The following is a 17535-nucleotide window of genomic DNA, read 5'->3' as shown; positions in this document are numbered from 1 at the left end:
ATTTTAAACAGGGTGCTAGGGGAGGCCTTACTAAGAAGATGGCATTTGTAAAAGCTCTGAAGGAGAGGAGGGACTGAGCCAGGGGTTACTGGAGGGAAGAGTATCCAGGCAGATGAAACGCCAGTAAAAAATTCCCCAGGCAGGAATGTGCCTGTGGGTTTAAGGAACACTGAGGGGGCCATGTGGCTGGGACAGAGGAAAAGGGGGAGAGAGAGTAATGGTAATAGCTGTTTTTTCAGTATTTATTACATGCTAGGCATTGTGCTAGCGTTTTCTATGTATTAACTTGTTTGATTTCTCAGGTTAACACAGTGAGGTAGGCACTATTGTTGCCCCCATTTCACTATCACAGAAACTGAGGCACCAGAGAAGTGAGGTCAGAGAGGTGGCAGGGCTGGACTGCGAGGGGGCTTGTGGGCCATGATGAGGACTTTGTCTCCTAGTGAGATGGAGCCACAGAAGGGGTTTGAGCAGGGAGAGATGTGACCCAATGCAGAGTTCACAGGGACCTTCTGGCTTTGTTTGGGGGATAGATGGTGGAGGGGACTGGAGGAGCAGGGAGACAGTAAGGAGGGAGATGAGAGTGGAGGATGATTGGGAGGCCCTGGCTCTCTTTTGTAGGTGAAGCCCACAGTATTTTCTGAAAGGGGATGTGGGTGTAAGACAGAGATGGATCCATGGTGACGTCAAGATGCTGGAGCTGGTGCTGAGCTGGGAAGGCTGGGGGGAGCAGAAGTTTGTTGCTGGGGGCGTGGGGTGTGAGCTGCCATTAGACTCCCACAAGGAGCCAGTAGGTGGTGTCTGGCTACGGAGTGTGGGATGGAGGAGAGGTGCCAGGCTGCAGGTATAATGGGTTGCCAGTGTCTGGACAGTGTTTGCTGTGGCAGAGTCACTGTGGGGAGACCTGGGGGTTCGAGTGGAGAAAGTGACCCCTGAAGTTTCAGGGTGCTGGAGTGACAGACAGCACAGGAGTCGCATCAGCAGCTGCATTTGCTACAGCCACTGAGCGCGTCCGATGCCTCATAGCCCATAAAGGGGAGGAGGACAGCAAGGCACAGAGAGGTCAGGAGGTGACTCAGGCAGGGCCAGCCGTGGTTGAACCTGAGTGCACCCTCTTGCTGGGCACCATGCTGGGCACCATGGGGCTCATCTCACAGCTTCACCTCCAATTAGCCAGGAGGGAGGTGTCCTTATGACCCATGTGTTGTGCAGGGGGACACTGAAGCTCAAAGCAAGAAGCTGCCTTGCCCATGGTCACACTTGCCGGTGGTCCGACACTGACCCTGCTCCAAGCCCAGGCCCACGTGGCTTTGGTGGTCAGGTTGTTGCTGACACTGCTTTAACCCTGCTCTCCAGGGCTCCGGCATTAAGCTGACTCATGGCGGATTACAGAGCTTGCTCCAGATGATAGAATACCACAGAAACAATGAATAGCTGTTTTTCAGTGTTTACTATATGCTAGGCATTGTGCTAGCATTTTCCATTATTAACTTGTTTGACTCTCAGATTAACACAGTGAGGTGGGCAGTGATTTTGCTCACATTTTTTTTTTTTTAAACAGCTATGGTTGTCATTTGAGAATCATGTTGGAGACTTAAATGTCTAAAAAAAAAACACGACAGAAAACTAAAGATTTTTCTCTGAGGTCCTGACAGTTGGACCCAACCCCTCCCACCAAGGCCCTTGGGAGCTGAAGAAACCCTGAAGTGTGGGGGACTGAGGGAAGAGGGTTTCGGTTGGGGGGTGACTAAGGCTGGGCTAAGGAGAGGGGAGCCTGTGATGGAGCTGTGGTTGGGGGATGTGGGTTTTGTGGCTGAACTTGAAGGTCAGCTAGGAAACCAGGATCAGGGCTGACAGGAACGATAGAGTTTACAGTTCCAGGAGGGGCTTGGAGAGCAGAGGAGTTGATAGGGCTGGAGAAAGTTTGTTCACATTTACTATCATGGAAACTGAGGCACATAGAGGTTACTTCTCTGAGTGGGGACCTGGCAAAAACTCAGGTGCATCTGCCCAGTGGATGCTCAGGGAGTGACAGGCTGGAAGGAAGCTGAGCCCCTGACCACCATGCTCTGCATCTCCAGCCTGCCGGCATTTCACTGCTGAGCTGGTGGGGCCGCGGGAGCAGCTGCCACTTGCCCAGCGAGAAATCAGCAGGTGCTGCTGTGAAAGGCTCCTTGGCATGGAGGGTCCTTGATTAGTGAAGCCTGAGGTGGTCCAACCCCATATCTTCAGCTCTGACCTGGCTTGGAAAGGGCTCTTGAGCAGGCTTGGGAGAGGCAGAGACTTGGACACCATGGCTAGGCTGAGGCCAGATGGCACTCTCCCTGACTAAGGGGGACGGTGTCATATGGGCGAAGAGAGGTGTAACTGTGTGCCTGCTCTTAGGAAGCCTCCAGTCCGGTGAGGAAAACAGACCTATCCTCACATGACAACCAAAGTGAATGGGGCTGTGATGGGGAAACAAAAGGCAGAGGGATCTAAAATGTCTAAAAAAAAACCGACAGAAAACTAAAGGTTTTTCTCTGAGGTCCTGACAGTTGGACCCAACCCCTCCCACCAAGGCCCTTGGGAGCTGAAAAAACCCTGAAGTGTGGGGGACTAAGGGAAGAGGGTTTCGGTTGGGGGGTGACTAAGGCTGGGCTAAGGAGAGGGGAGCCTGTGATGGAGCTGTGGTTGGGGGATGGGATGGGAGCACCTCAAGGTGGGGGCCAAGAGGAGTGCCTGACCCACCCTGGAGGCAGCAGCGTCCGAGCTGAGGCTGACATGATGCGGCAGAGCTGGTCAGAGGCATTCACATCTGTCTTTCTTTGTTCTCTGTGCATACCACCTCTGCCTTGGCCCTCTCTCACCTTCTCCTCAGTATGTGTTGAATGCCAACCGTGTCCCAGGCCCAGCCTGAGGCAGACAGGGCAGTAAGGATGAGAGACAAAGGAGGGAGGCAGAGGGAGGGTTAGGGAAGCTTGAGGAATTCCCCCTGAAACTCAGCCCCACTGGGGCAGGAATGTTCTCTGATGTGCTTGTCACTGCGTGCCTGGCGCCTAGAGCAGAGCCTGGCCCACAGCACAGTGGACTGAAGGTAATGAGGGGCTGGGCCGGTGCCTGGAGAGGAAGCGAGGGAGATGGGCCAGCCTGGGGCTGGGGCAGACACCTAGGAAAGAGCAATAACTGAACAAAGCCTTCAGGAGAAGCAGGAGTTTCAAGAGCAGGGTTGGGAGAACAGCATGACAGGCAGAGGGAACAGACATGTGGAATGCTCTGAGGAAAGGTCTGGTGGCCTGGAGGATCTCAAGAAGAGTACTGTGAAGGAGGAGCTGATGTTGGGCCCCAAAACATAAGAGTATGGATCCAGACACTATGGCAATGGGGAGCCAACAGAGAATTCTAAGCGGAGAAACAGACCCTTTCAAAAAAAATCCCAGAGCCTCCTCCATCCAGCCTGTGCATACAAGAGGCTCCATCAATGATATGGGACATAGTCCTTCAGACAAAACCCTTGGGGAAAACACACCTCTGGAATCCAGACCTGCCTGGACTTGGGAGGCTGTGCTACATGTGACGCAGCACCCAGAGAGGGCAGGTGGTGTTCTGCAACATCTTTCCCACTACGCGGGGTAATCGAGGACCATCAAGAGCCTCATGTGCACTGGTGTTGGGTTGTGCTGCCAGTGAGCCTGGCCCTACCTTCTCCCTCCCTTCAGGTTCAGAGCCTTTGGGTGTGGAAAGGGATCTGAAGGCAGACCAAAGGCTTTTTGATGGGGGACACTCAGTAAATATTTGCTGGATGAATAGAGGGATGGATGAGCCACACCTCTGCCCCCACTCCCTCCCTGGAAGACCTGGGGGAGTCAGGTAGGTAAAGCCATGATCACTAGGTAATCTGTTTGAAGCTGGAACAGGTAATGGAGCTGGGGGTCAGCTGATGCCAACCCCTGATCCTCAGGGCTCCAGCCAACTACACCTGGTAAGACTGACCTCCCATTTCTGGTGTCAGATGACCCCAGTCCTTGGGTGCTCCAGATTCCAAGGTGAACCCCTGGAAATCCCGTCTTAGCCAATAATCCCTTGCTTCCTGAGTAACACTGTGACTACCCATCAGTTCCCCTTGAAGTTCATGTGTAGCCCTGTTCCCTCCCTCAGCTGACTCCAATGACCTCTTGCCTCTGACCTCCAGGTAACTCACAGGTGACCTTCAAGCCCTGTCCCTCTTGCTTTCAAACCATGGGGTAACTCCCCTGCCAGCCCCAGGCTCACATGTCTTCTCTGGGAAGCCGTTGCCAGGGGCAAGGATGGTGCTGGGGCTGCCGCCTGGCGGATGAGAGTGCTGGTGCTGGCGGCGAGCGGGCAGCGTGCTGGAGGGGAAGGCGCAGGTGCTGGTGAAGAGCACATCGCTGGGCAGGCCTGCCTCCAGGCTGGCGGAGTTGGCAAAGCTGGGCTCACGTCGCCCACTGCATAGACTCTCGTCAGACAGCGTCCGCTGAAGACTCTTCTGTGGTGACTGCTGCTGAGACAGGGGAGGGATGCAGGGCATGGTCGTGGCCTGGCCCATGGTCACCGTCCTCAGAAGTGCCTTCCTGTCCTGGACATCTGTGGCTCTTACCCACCCAGCCTCCATTTTTGCCCCTTTCTGGTCAAAGCACCCCAGTTTCCCCCTGAGGATTCCTCCTCCGCCACTTGTAGACCACTCAGTTCTGCCCTCCAGCTCCAGGTAAGGTTAGGGAAGGTAGTGTGGCCTGAGCTGGACCAATGAGAATCGGTCACTACTGGGTACCACTGGGGACAGAGCGCTGCCTTCCCTAATGCTGTGGGATAGAGCCCTCTCCATCCCCACAAGAGAGTGCATGCCCAAGAGCAAGACCAGTCAGGGGTAGGCGGGGACAATGGGTGTAGAGGGACCAAGGACAACTGCAGTTTTGGTCCCTGGGAACCCTGCCTCCACTTTTAGTGCCCGAGGTTGGGCTCCATGAGACCTCTAAGAACATACCCCGTCACATGAGGTCCTCTAGTATGGAATAAATTCCTGCCTGCCCACCAGGCTGGTTTACACCATGCCTCTGGCCTGACTGATGATGTGATGCCCCGAATCCCGGCCACAAAGCCACATACACCCAAACAGGGCAGGAAGGGGTCAAAGGCCAAGGACCTGCAGGAAGAGGCTGGAGTGGCCGTGTGAGGTAGGTCCTCCGCCCTTGCCCTCCCTCACAGCCCACTTCGTACTCCTGCATCTCTCTCCTGGTCTGGTGCCAGGTTGTCCATGATGATGAGCTTCTTCAGGTCATCCTCGATGGTGGACTTATAGTTCTTCCGTGGGGAGCGCAGGTCGCGGAGGGACGCTCTCAACCGTGGCTGCCCAAAGACGTTTTTCGTATTAGTGTCCACCTGCCTGGAACAAGAGATCAGGGTCAGCAGGGTCGTGGGGAGGCGGGAGCTGAGTCTCACAGCTGTCCTGGCCTGAGAAGGCCTGATGCCACTAGGCGCCACCTGGTGTGACAGAAGAGAGACCTCGTTTATCCTCCATTCACTCACCCCACAAATACTTCCCAGGGACCTACTCTGCGCCAAGCTGCTGCAGGAGGAACACAGCAGTGAGCATGGAGCCGCCCTCTAGTCAGGAAGCCTGACAATGAGCAAATGAACAGAGATCCCAGAATGTGAGGTGGGAAGAGGTGTCAGAAGAAAAATAAAGCTGGGTAAATGGACAGGATGACAGGGTGGAGGAGGGCTTTTCTGAGGGGGTCACATGGGAACAAGAGTGGTGAGTCTGAGGACTGGAGGGTGGAGTGGAGTGAGGAGGGCAGTGTGGTGGGCGGTGAGGTCTGGGTGCAGGTGGGGCAGACTGCCTGGGACTCATGAGCCACAGTGGGGACCTGGAGGCATGTGGGGAGGCTCTGCAGTTCTGAGCTGGCGAGTGCGGGGTCCTGGCTTGCCTTTTAGGATTAATCTGATTGTTGAACATAAAAGTGACCTTCACAGAGGTGGGGACAAGAGGGGAAGCAGGGAGACAGCGAGGAAGCTCCTGCAGGTGAGATGAAAGTGGCCCAGACCAGGAATTCCAGCCACAAAGAGGAATGAGACCTCACAGAGGGAGACCCCCTGGGGGACTGGTCCCCAGCAGCAAGTGTCGGGCCACACGCAGATTTCTGGCCTGGGTGCTCTAGGAACTGCCATCAGCTCTCCTAGCTGTTTCCTCATCCGTTACATGGGGGAAGGGAGCTCATACACTGTGAAGTAACAGGGTCCAGAGATGAGGCTCCTGTACCCTGGGCAGGGGCCTGGAGCCCCTGACTTTCCCATCTCCACTTTCTACTCTGCCTTCCATTCCAGAAGTCGGTCTGTGAGCTCGAGTCACTGATCACTGCCCAAAGCTGACCCCGCACTGCCTTCCAGAGCACTCTGTGGTCTAAAAGCCACTGAAGCACAGTCTGGATTAAAGGCAGGAGCCCTGGAGATGCAGGCTTAGAGCTGAGTCCTGACTGCTTGTTCCTTCTGTGGTACCCTGGGCAAGTCATACCATCATTCTGACCCTCAGTTTGTTCACCAGGAAAATACGCTGACCTTATGGCATTGTAGGGTTTGCTGCAAAGCACTTGCCGGCATCTGACCCAGAGTGATGCTTGGGAAAATGAGGGCTGCCCTTGGAACAGTTTACCTGGCTGACCAGCACCCTGAGCTGCTCCCTCTCCCCTCTACTGGCCCTACAGGCCGCTACTAGATAGCTCCCTGGCCCTCTCCTGGGTTTTAGGGTCATTGCTCTTGAGACTTCCCCAAGGCCTCCTCCTGCCTTCTGATTCTAGCCCAGCCTTTCGGTTCAGGTCCTCACTGTGCAGCAGGCACCATCCCCCGTCCCGAAGACTCCCTGTATGCTGTTAAACTTGCACGGCAGCAGATATAAAACTGTCGGAAGAAACCAAGATGGCGGCATAGGTAAACACCTAAACTGCTGCCTCACACAACAATTCAAAACTACAACTAAAAGACAAAATGGACATCATTCAGAACCACAGGAAGGCTGGCTGAGTGGAAATTCTACAACTAGAAGGAAAGAGAAAAGCACACTGAGACTCAGAGGAACTGCAGGAGGCAGAGGTACTGAGACGCACGCGTGGAGAGGACTAGCAACTGAACGCACCACTGGCTTTCTCAAGTGGGAGGGAGACAAAAGTTCCCGACTGCACTGAACTCCAGTTCCGGGCGAGACTCTGGGGACCCAGACTCATTCGGGGAGAAACTGGACTGTCTGGCAGCGGGCAGAACTTGAGGGCGGCTTTCTCTCAGAGGTGCTTGCAGCAATTACCATGGGACACTGAGACACGGGGGCCTATTAGGGCAGGGCTGATGGGAAACCAACGCTGTCTGCTCCGCCCTGAGACTCCGCCCCATCCAAGCTGAGCACAGAGGCTTTTGCAAGTCTTGTCTCATAAGGGTGTCTCCAGCACAGAAGTTCTCCCAGAGTAGACACAGCTGATCCTCACAGCCAATTGGCCTGGAGGTCAATTCCTCCCAGTGATGCCAACAACAATCCAGGCTTAACTACAACAAGACTGTGCACACAGCCCACAAAGGGGTGCACCAAGACTGTCCACCTCAGGTAACTGGGGAGGCTGAGCCACTGGGCCCTATAGGACACCTAGCACACTCAGGGAAGCAGCCAAAATGTGGAGACAAAGAAACAGGTCACAAATGAAAGAAATGGAGGAAAGCAAATGACTAGATATAGAGTTCAAAACCATGGTTATAAGGTTTTCAAGAATTTTCTAGAAAAGGCTGATAAATTTAGTAAGACCCTCGAGGATATGAAAAAGGACCATCTAGAAATTAAGCATACACTGACTGAAATAAAAAATAATATACAGAGATCCAACAGCAGACTAGAGGACTGCAAGAATCAAGTCAAAGATTTGAAATACAAAGAAGCAAAAAACACCCAACCGGAAAAGAAAAAAGAAAAAAGAATCCAAAAATATGAAGATAGTGTAACGAGCCTCTGGGACAACTTCAAGCATACCAACATCTGAATTATGGGGGTGCCAGAAGAAGAGAGAGAGCAAGATACTGAAAACCTATTTGAAGAAATAATGACAGAAAACTTCCCCCACCTGGTGAAAGAAATAGACTTACAAATCCAGGAAGCGCACAGAACCCCAAACAAAAGGAATCCAAAAAGGACCACACCAAGACACATCATAATTAAAATGCCAAGAGCAAAAGACAAAGAGAGAATATTAAAAGCAGCAAGAGAAAAAAGTTAGTTACCTACAAGGGAGCACCCATACCATTGTCAGCTGATTTCTCAACAGAAACTATGCAGGCCAGAAGGGAGTGGCAAGAAATATTCAAAGTGATGAATAGCAAGAACCTACAACCAAGATTACTCTACCCAGCAAAGTTAACATTCAGAATTGAAGGGCAGATAAAGAGCTTCACAGATAAGAAAAAGCTAAAGGAGTTCATCACCACCAAACCAGTATTATATGAAATGCTGAAAGGTATTCTGTAAGAAGAGGAAGAAGAAGAAAAAGTTAAAGATAAAAATCATGAACAACAAATACACATCTATCAACAAGTGAATCTAAAAATCAAGTGAATAAAAAATCTGATGAACAGAATAATCTGGTGAATGTAATAGAATCAGGGAGAGGGGGGAGGGAAGGGATGTGGGTGGTGCGGGAAGAGACTGGACAAAAATCATACACCTATGGGGGGGGAAGAGACTGGACAAAAATCATACACCTATGGATGAGGACAGTGTGTGTGTGGGGGTAAGGGCATGGGATGGGGTGGGAACCGGGTGGAGGGGAGCTATGGGGGGAAAAAAGAGGAACAACTGTAATAATCTGAACAATAAAGTTTTTTTTTTTAAAAAGAAAAGAATAAAAAGACAGAAAAATTACCAAGAAGGCTCTGCAGTTAGGACCCCGACAATAGCAACTTCTTTTTCCTGTGACTGAAGGGCCAGAAGTGGAAGGCAACCAAAGGCTCCAACTTGGCTGGGTCTGATCTCAGCTGACTTAGAGTTTGGCCTCCATCTGGGGCAGCTCCCTTGGGACGGGTTAATTAAGCGAATTAGCACCACTGCCCACCTGCCTGAGCTGGGGGTTTGCCAACTGAGGACACTCACAGGTCTGAACCTCAGGCAGCAGGCAGTTTCCCAGAAGGGTGGCTGGGAGCGGTGGCGGGGTGGGGCAGCCTTCTAGGGGTGGGGTCCTCAGGGAGAGGCCTTCCCTGCTCCTGCTGTGGGTGTGCTGTGCTAGACCCAGGGGTCCTAAACCTGAAAAAGGAGGTCACCCATGCCAGGTGTCAATCACTACCAGATGCCAGTGTCCGTCAGTCCAACCAACAATGACCAGGCACGTTCCTATGACTCACTGAATCCTCATGCCACTTCTGGGATGTAAGTACTCAGAGTCTTTGCCTTTTAAGGCTGGGGAAACTGAGGCACAGTGAATTAAGAACACCCAGAACCCATATCTGTCTGAGGCTCTGAGATTCTCTCACGATGAAAGCAGAGTTCAATGTGCACAAATTGTGACATCAGCAGCTCCTTGTGACGTGGGCCTCACCTGGGGCCAGTGTGTCTTGTGTGGCTGCATTTATTTCTCACGGCAACGGTGAGAGGCATTGGTGCCACCATCACCTCACTCTGTAGGCAAGGGCACTGATGCTCTGAAGGGTTTGACACAGGACAGCAGAGTTGGGGTGTGAACTGAGGTCAACTCGGGCTTGTTCTTGACCGCAGTTGTAGTATCAGCATCAGAACTCACCTCCTGAGTGCTCACTCTCCCAGGCCCCCGCTGCCCTTCACACGCATTATTTCATCTCATCTCCTCAATCGTCCTATATGAGGCAGGCCTGCACCTCTTACAGATGAGGACGCTTGGGGCCTGGGTCCTCGGGTGTGACCCATTGGGCTTACCCTCCCTAACCGCCACTCCACCCTAAGACAATGATACAGGCTCTTCCCCAGGGCCTGCATCCTCCTCTCTGGGCCCTGGGTTTGGGGGCCAGGGGCCAGCAGCCAGGGGCCAACACACATGTACCTCATAACAACCCTATGTGCTGTGGCTGACCTGCTTACCACTCAGGAATAAGTGGTGTCAGTGTGGACATTCCCTGGAAGAGCGGAGGCCTGTTCTTGGCTGTGTCAGACTTGTGAGGCTTCTCAGGGTGGCTGAGGGACTCCTAGCCTGCAGGGGCAGTGCGAGCCCTTCAATTGGGTCAAGATCGGGACAGCTGAGGGTTGCTGGTTGTGTCTCCTACTCTGTGGGACTCAAGCCTGGCCTCCTCCTGTCAGCCTGGGAAGCCATTTACCTAGTCATGCCCCTCACCTGCTAAGTCCTGTGCAACTCGAACTCAGTGCTGGGAGGCGGGGGGGTGGTATCACATGAATTAACTCAATAAGTCTTCACAGCAACTCTAGAGGTAGGACTGTCATCCCAATTTAAAGAGAGGGAAACTTGGGATTGTAAATTGGTGCAGCCACTATGGAAAATAGCATGGAGGTTTGTGACTCAGTTGGTTGGAGCTTATACTGAAAGGTGGAGGGCTCGATTCCCGGTCAAGGCATATGCCCAAGTTGTGGGTTAGATTCCCAGGTTGGGTGGTGCATATGATGTTTCTCTCTCACACTGATGTTTTTCTCTTCCCCTCCTCCTCCTTCTAAAATCAATGAAAAAACAAACAAACATATCCTTGGGTGAGGATTAAAAAAAAATTACCATATGACCCAGAAATTCCACTTCTGGGTATTTATCTGAAGACACCCAAAACACTAATTTGAAAAGACATACACACTCCTATGTTCAATGCAGCATTATTTACAATAGTCAAGATATGGAAACTACCTAAGTATCTATTGATAGACAAGTGGATAAAGAAGAAGTGGAACAGCCCTAACCGGTTTGGCTCAGTGGATAGAGCGTCGGCCAGCGGACTCAAGGGTCCCAGGTTCGATTCTGATCAAGGGCATGTATCTTGGTTGCGGGCACATCCCCAGTAGGGAGTGTGCAGGAGGCAGCTGATCGATGTTTCTCTCTCATCAATGTTTCTAACTCTATCCCTTTCCCTTTCTCTCTGTAAAAAATTAATAAAATATATTTTAAAAAAAGAAAAAAAGAAAAAAAGAAATGGTGGAACATATATACAATGGAATATTAGCCATTAAAAAAAGAAGAAAGCCGAAACCGGTTTGGCTCAATGGATAGAGCGTCGGCCTGCGGACTGAAGGGTCCCCGGGTTCGATTCCAGTCAAGGGCATGTACCTTGGTTGTGGGCACATCCCCAGTGGGAGGTGTGCAGGAGGCAGCTGATCGATGTTTCTCTCTCATCGATGTTTCTGGCTCTCTATCCCTCTCCCTTCCTCTCTGTAAAATATCAATAAAATATATTTTAAAAAAATTATAAAAAAAAATAAAAAAAGGAAGAAAATCTTGCCATTTGCAACAACATGGATGGAGGGTATTATGTTAAGTGAAGTCAGACAGAAAAGACAAATACCATATGATTTCACTTATAGGTAGATTCTAAAAAACAAAATAAGCAAACAAAACAGAAATAAAATCATAGATACAGAGAACATTTTGATGGTTACTGGAGAGGGGATTTGGGGGAATAAGTGAAAAAGGAGAAGGGATTAAAAAGTACAAATTGCCCATTTCAGCTGAGTATCTTCATTGTGAATGAATGTATCGACTCCTGCAAATCTCTTGGCTGAAAATGTTGCTTTCCACTACTTTTTCCCATGACCAGATAAATGATGTAAAGGAAAAGATAAAAGCTACGTTCTTTGGATTCTAAATGTAGAGAATTAGAACAAATAAAGTAGAAGAATAAAGAGCTCTGGTTAATCCTGGAAAACAAAAAGTACAAATTGCCAGTTATAAACACAGTCATATGTGGTTGAGCGTTGACCCAGCATAGAGAATATAGTCAATAATCTCTCTATATAAAAGGCTAGCCCTAGCTGGTGTGGCTCAGTGGATAGACCATCAGCCTGTGGACTGAGGGGTCCCGGGTTCGATTCCGGCTAAGGGCACATGCCCAGATTGCGGGCTCGGTCCCCAGTGAGGGGTCTGCAGGAGGCAGTCGACCAATGATTCTCTCTTTCATCATGCTTCTCTCTCTCTCTCTTCCTCTCTGAAATCAATAAAGATATATTTTAAAAAAAGGCTAAGTGACTGACTGTCCGTCTGTCTGTCCGACCAGTCAGTACATAGGATGCACACTGGCAATTTAAAAATAAACGTCGACTCGTGCATGCCTGTGTGAACTGTGAAATGCATGCCCTTAATGAAATTCAAGAAGTATTCACATTGCATGGAATGAAATGTTCGGATTTCAAACTTCTGGACTATCCTTTATTAACGAATACAAACACACGTGATGAATCATATGAGCAACAACAGGCAGAGGTTTTGATCAATTCTCTGAATGAGGAACAGTTGGCAGCCTTTCAGACTATAACTTCCGCCATTGAAGATCAAACTGTACACCCCAATGCTTTTTCTTGGATGGTCCAGGCAGTAGTGGAAAAACATATCTTTATAAAGTTTTAATACATTATATTAGAGGTCATGGTGGTACTGTTTTACCCACAGTGTCTACAGGAATTGCTGCAAATTTACTTCTCGGTGGAAGAACCTTTCATTCCCAATATAAATTACCAATTCCATTAAATGAAACTTCAATTTCTAGACTCAATATAAAGAGTGAAGTTGCTAAAACCATTAAAAAGGCCCAACTTCTCATTGATGAATGCACCATGGCATCCAATCATGCTATAAACACCATAGATAGATACTAAGAGAAATCATGAATTTGAATGTTGCATTTGGTGGGAAAGTTCTTCTCAGAGCGGATTTTCGACAATGTCTCAGTGTTGTGCTGCATGCTATGTGATCGGCCATAGTACAAATGAGTTTAAAGTACTGTAATTTTGGGGGATGTTTCAGACAGTTGTCTCTTAAAACAAATATGAGATCAGAGAATCCTACTTATAGTGAATCATTAGTAAAACTTGGAGATGGCAAACTTGATAGCAGTTTTCATTTAGGAATGGATATTATTGAAATCCCCCATGAAATGATTTGTAACGGATCTATTATTGAAGCTACCTTTGGAAATAGTGTAAACGTGCAATTCTTTGTCCTAAAAATGAGCATGTTCATAAATTAAATGAAGGAATTTTGGATATACTCGATGGAGATTTTTCACACCTATTTGAGTGATGATTCCATTGATTCAACGGATGATGCTGAAGAGGAAAAATTTCCCATCGAATTTCTTAATAGTATTACTCCTTCAAGAATGCGTGTCATAAATTAAAGTTGAAAGTAGGTGCAATCATCATGCTACTGAGAAATCTTAATACTAAATGGGGTCTTTGTAATGGTACTACATTTATTATCATAAGATTGCGACCTAACATAATAGAAGCTGAAGTATTAATAGGATCTGTGGAAGGAGAGGTTGTTCTGATTCCAAGAATTGATTTGTCCCTCCCATTTAAATTAATTTGAAGACAGTTTCCCATGATGCCAGCATTTGCGATGACTATTAATAAATCACAAGGACAAACTCTACACAGAGTAGGAATATTCCTACCTGAACCCGTTTTTGGACATGGTCAGTTATATGTTGCTTTCTCTCGAGCTTGAAAAGCGTATGATGTTAAAGTTAAAATTGTAAATACTTCATCACAAGGGAAATTATTCAAGCACTCTGCAAGTGTTTTTACTCTTAATGTGGTATATAGGGAGATATTAGATTAAGTTTAATCAATTTGTTAGTCATTCTTTTTATCAGTGTTGTTTTTATATCACGTTTCTGTTGTTTTTATATCATGTTGTTATTATTTACTTATTAATCAACTAGAGGCCTGTTGCATGAAGATTCATACAATAGGCCTTCCTTCCCCTGGCTGCCGGCATCGGTTTTCCTCCGGCACCCAGGACCCAGGCCTTCACTCTGGCCACTGCCTTCCATCTTTGCTCCGGCCTGAGCCTTCAGTCTTTGCTCTGGCCATAGCACCGCTCCTGTAGCTCCCTCTACCCACCGCCCTCCCCCTCATAGCAGGCGTCCTGCCCCACCTGGCTGCTCCATGCCTGCATGCATGCTGCCCAGAGGCCCAGAGCGGCTGGGGGGCAGGGCCGCTGCCATATTTATTGGGTTAATTTGCATATCCACTCCTGATTGGCTTGTGGGTGTCACGAAGTGATGGTCAATTTGCATATTTCTCTTTATTAGTGTAGATTTATATATTACTAGAGGCTTGGTGCATGAAATTTGTGCATGGGGTGGGGGTGGTTTCCTCAGCCCGGCCTGCACCCTCAGGGGATGTTCAACTGCCAGTTTAGACCCACTCCCCTCTCACAACCCAGGATGCTGCATGCACCAGTGACCATACCTTTTATACAGGTGAAAAGCATCTTGCTGTTGTATGGGCAGTTACATTTTTTTGCCTTGATTATCAATAGTAGTACATAACATGATCCTTCTGAGGCAGTAGTACCATTTGCCCCATCTTATGGGTGGAAAAACTGAAGCAGAGAGAAGTTAAGTAATTGGCTTTGTCACACAGTTATAAGTGTCAGATTCAGGGCTGACCACAAAATGTGCAAGCCAGAGTCCATGCATGTCATCACTGCATGATCCTGTTTTTTCAGTGTTAGAGTAGTTTTTCCAGTTAATTTTTAAATCTAAGAGACTGTTCCCAATATATAGGGTAGGGTCCCTGGCCGGCAATCAGGGCTGATCTGTGGGGTGACTGGTGGGTGGGGCAATTAGGGGCCCACACTTTGGCTGGCGGCCTGGTGCCACCTGCTGGCCGGCCCCACCCCCCGATCGCTGCTGCTGGTTGCCTCCCTCTTGTGGGGCAGACGTTCAACGTTCGGTCAATTTGCATATTAGGGTTTTATTTTATAGGATTTTCATATACATTTTACTAATTTTCTTTCATATCTGACAGTTCTATTATAGAGAAAGGGTGAATAGCAATATTAAAATATTTCTTCTAATTAATTTCCTTTCAATTGTATTGTAATAACTATGTATGGTGCCAGGTGAGTACTAGACTTATTGGGGGGGAGTATCACATTGTATAAATATCTAATCACTATGTTGTACACCTGAAACTAATATAATACTGAATGTCAACTGTAATTTAAAAATTAAAAAGATAAAATAAAAAAGAAAGAGAGGGAAACTAAGGAATTAAAGAGGGGGTAAGCAGCCAATGAGGGATTCCCACCCTGACCCACAAGTTGTTCTCCTCTCTAAAGGTTGGGATACAACAGGTCAATGAATTAAGAGTCCTGGGGCAAAGTGGTCTAAGGGTGCTGTCTGGCCATCTCCTGAGATGGAGCTGCCAGCATTGACTGGGGCCTGCAGCAGAAGGACCGAGTATGAGGGACCTTCTGTGGCAGTGTTCTCAATCCCCTCTGCATACAGACTGCCATCCTTCACTAGCTCACTGCATCTTTTGTTCACCAAATGGAGCATGTGCTCAAACATAGCAGGGAGTGCCAAATACAGAAGAGACTATTCCCTCCAAGAAACCCATCCTCAAAAAATGTGACTCACTGCCTTGTGTGCGTGTCCTCCCTGAGTCTCTCACATGATGAGATGCTCTGTTAGTTATCTTGCTGGGTATGAATCCTAGCTCTGCCACTTTTTGGCTGGGTGACCTGGGCTAGGTACTGTGTCTCATCTGGAAATGGGGACAGAAACAGGATCCTTCTCATTGGATAGCCAGGAGAATAAATGGGGCCAACCCAAGTAGAGTAGTGTGGCTGAAGGCAGGGATCCTTGTTAGCCACAACCACTGTCATTTCTCTGGGGGATGCATAGCCTCAGTCATGACCAGAACCAAGGAGAAAGGAGGCAAAGATATATAGTAGATAGATTAGGTAATTCTCCTGGGGGGAGATAAGATTATAATATGTGGTGACTTTGTGGGGCCAAAAATTATAAAACCAGCATTCATAATATTTGCAGTAACTAACTTTAACTGAGTGAATTTGGGCAAGTGACTTTATCATTCTGCACCTCAGTTTTTCTCATCTCACCATTCTGTAGTGAGGGTTAAATGAGTTAATGCAGGTCAAGGGCTACAACAGTACCTGGTAGAGCAGGTATTTAAACGTGGGTAAATAAGTTACACAAATGAGTTCTTATGCCTTGAGACAAAATTTCAGTAACAGCATCAAGAAAAACATGATTAGCCCAGCCCATGTGGCTCAGGGTTGAGCACTGACCCAGGAGCTAAGAGGTCACCACTTTGATTCCCGGTCAGGGCACGTGCCTGGGTTGAGGGCTTGATCCCCAATAGGGGGCTTGCAGGAGGCAGCCAATTGATGATGTTTTTCTCTCTTCAATGTTTCTACCTCTCTATCCTCTCCCTTTCTCTCTCTCTAAAAATCAAGAAAAACATATTAAAAAAGAAAAACATGTTTAATCTCAAATAATTTAGCTGGAAGTGACAATATTTTCTGGAAAACTAGGTTAGTGACTCAGAAATGTTTCTAACAATGACAAAGATACTATCTCCAAAATGCTCAGGAAGAGCTTGAACTAGACAGCTTTATGAAATGGGAGTATATGGAGAAGAGCAGTAATTGTAAATTAACAATATCTACACATATGATGAAAACTTAAGTATCAATTAATGAATATTATAAGAACCCATGAAACTCTGTGTGTCCTCAAATATTTCATGGATTGTTTACACACACACACACACACACACACACACACACACACACACACAGCCTTCCTGGGAAAAAGGAGGTGGCTGTTTGTTTAGGACTGTCATGTGTCCAGGTCTATTTTCTGAGCATCTACTACGTACTAGGCCCTAGTTGAGGTCCAGGTGTCTCTGCTCTCCTAAATCTCTCTGTCCAGCAGGTGCAACAGAGCGGCATGATGTGCCCTGGGACCTTCACCACGGAAGAAAAGCACCATGAGGTCAGCAGGAGGGAGGAGCCTTGGTGGGGTTAGGAGGGCTTCTCCGAGTAGGGCATGTCTGTGCTGATTGATACCTGAGGGCTGATGTTATGGGTCTCCCCACAAAAGATATATTCAAGTCCTAAACATAAGGATCACAGAATGTGACCTTATTTATAGAGTCTTTATAGAGATAATCGAGATAAAATGAGATCTTAAGGTGGACCCTAATCCAATGTGATTGGTGTCCTTATGAAAAGGGGAAATGCAGACAGAGACATGCACCCAGGGAGAACAATGTATGAAGATGAAGACAGAGATTGAGTGAATAGGCAGAAGCCAAGAAGTCCCAGATTGCCAGCAAACGACCAGGAAAAGATGTGGATCAGATTTGCTTCAAGGCCCTCAGAAGACCAACCCTGCAGACACCTTGGTCTCAGACTTGTAACCCCCAGAGCTGTGGGAAAATAAATTTCTGTTGTTGAGCCACTCTGTGGTATTTGTCTCGACAGACCTCGCACACCAATGCAGGGGGGTAGGAGTCAGCCAGCTGGGGTTGGAGGCACCCAGGCAGAGGGAACAGCACGTAGGGGAAGGGTG

The 17535-nt window shown here is 48.4% G+C and overlaps 1 protein-coding gene across 6 annotated transcripts in view; it reads right to left on the bottom strand.

The window, feature by feature from the left end:
- The window catches only part of SIPA1L3 (signal induced proliferation associated 1 like 3), a 355228-nt gene that overhangs the window by 13012 nt on the left and 324681 nt on the right, over window positions 1-17535 (bottom strand). For all 6 annotated transcript variants that reach the window (XM_080644838.1, XM_080644843.1, XM_080644840.1 and 3 more), the window contains 2 exons: window positions 5215-5380; window positions 4252-4498 (listed from right to left, as the gene is read on the bottom strand). In XM_080644838.1, the coding sequence (XP_080500964.1) occupies window positions 4252-4498; window positions 5215-5380 (413 nt within the window). The remainder of the gene's footprint in view (window positions 1-4251; window positions 4499-5214; window positions 5381-17535) is intronic.

Source organism: Plecotus auritus (genome assembly GCF_963455305.1).
Source record: "Plecotus auritus genome assembly, chromosome: 10".
Taxonomy (NCBI): domain Eukaryota; kingdom Metazoa; phylum Chordata; class Mammalia; order Chiroptera; family Vespertilionidae; genus Plecotus; species Plecotus auritus.
Note: the sequence above shows the minus strand (reverse complement) of the source record. Positions and strands in the feature narration are given on the sequence as shown.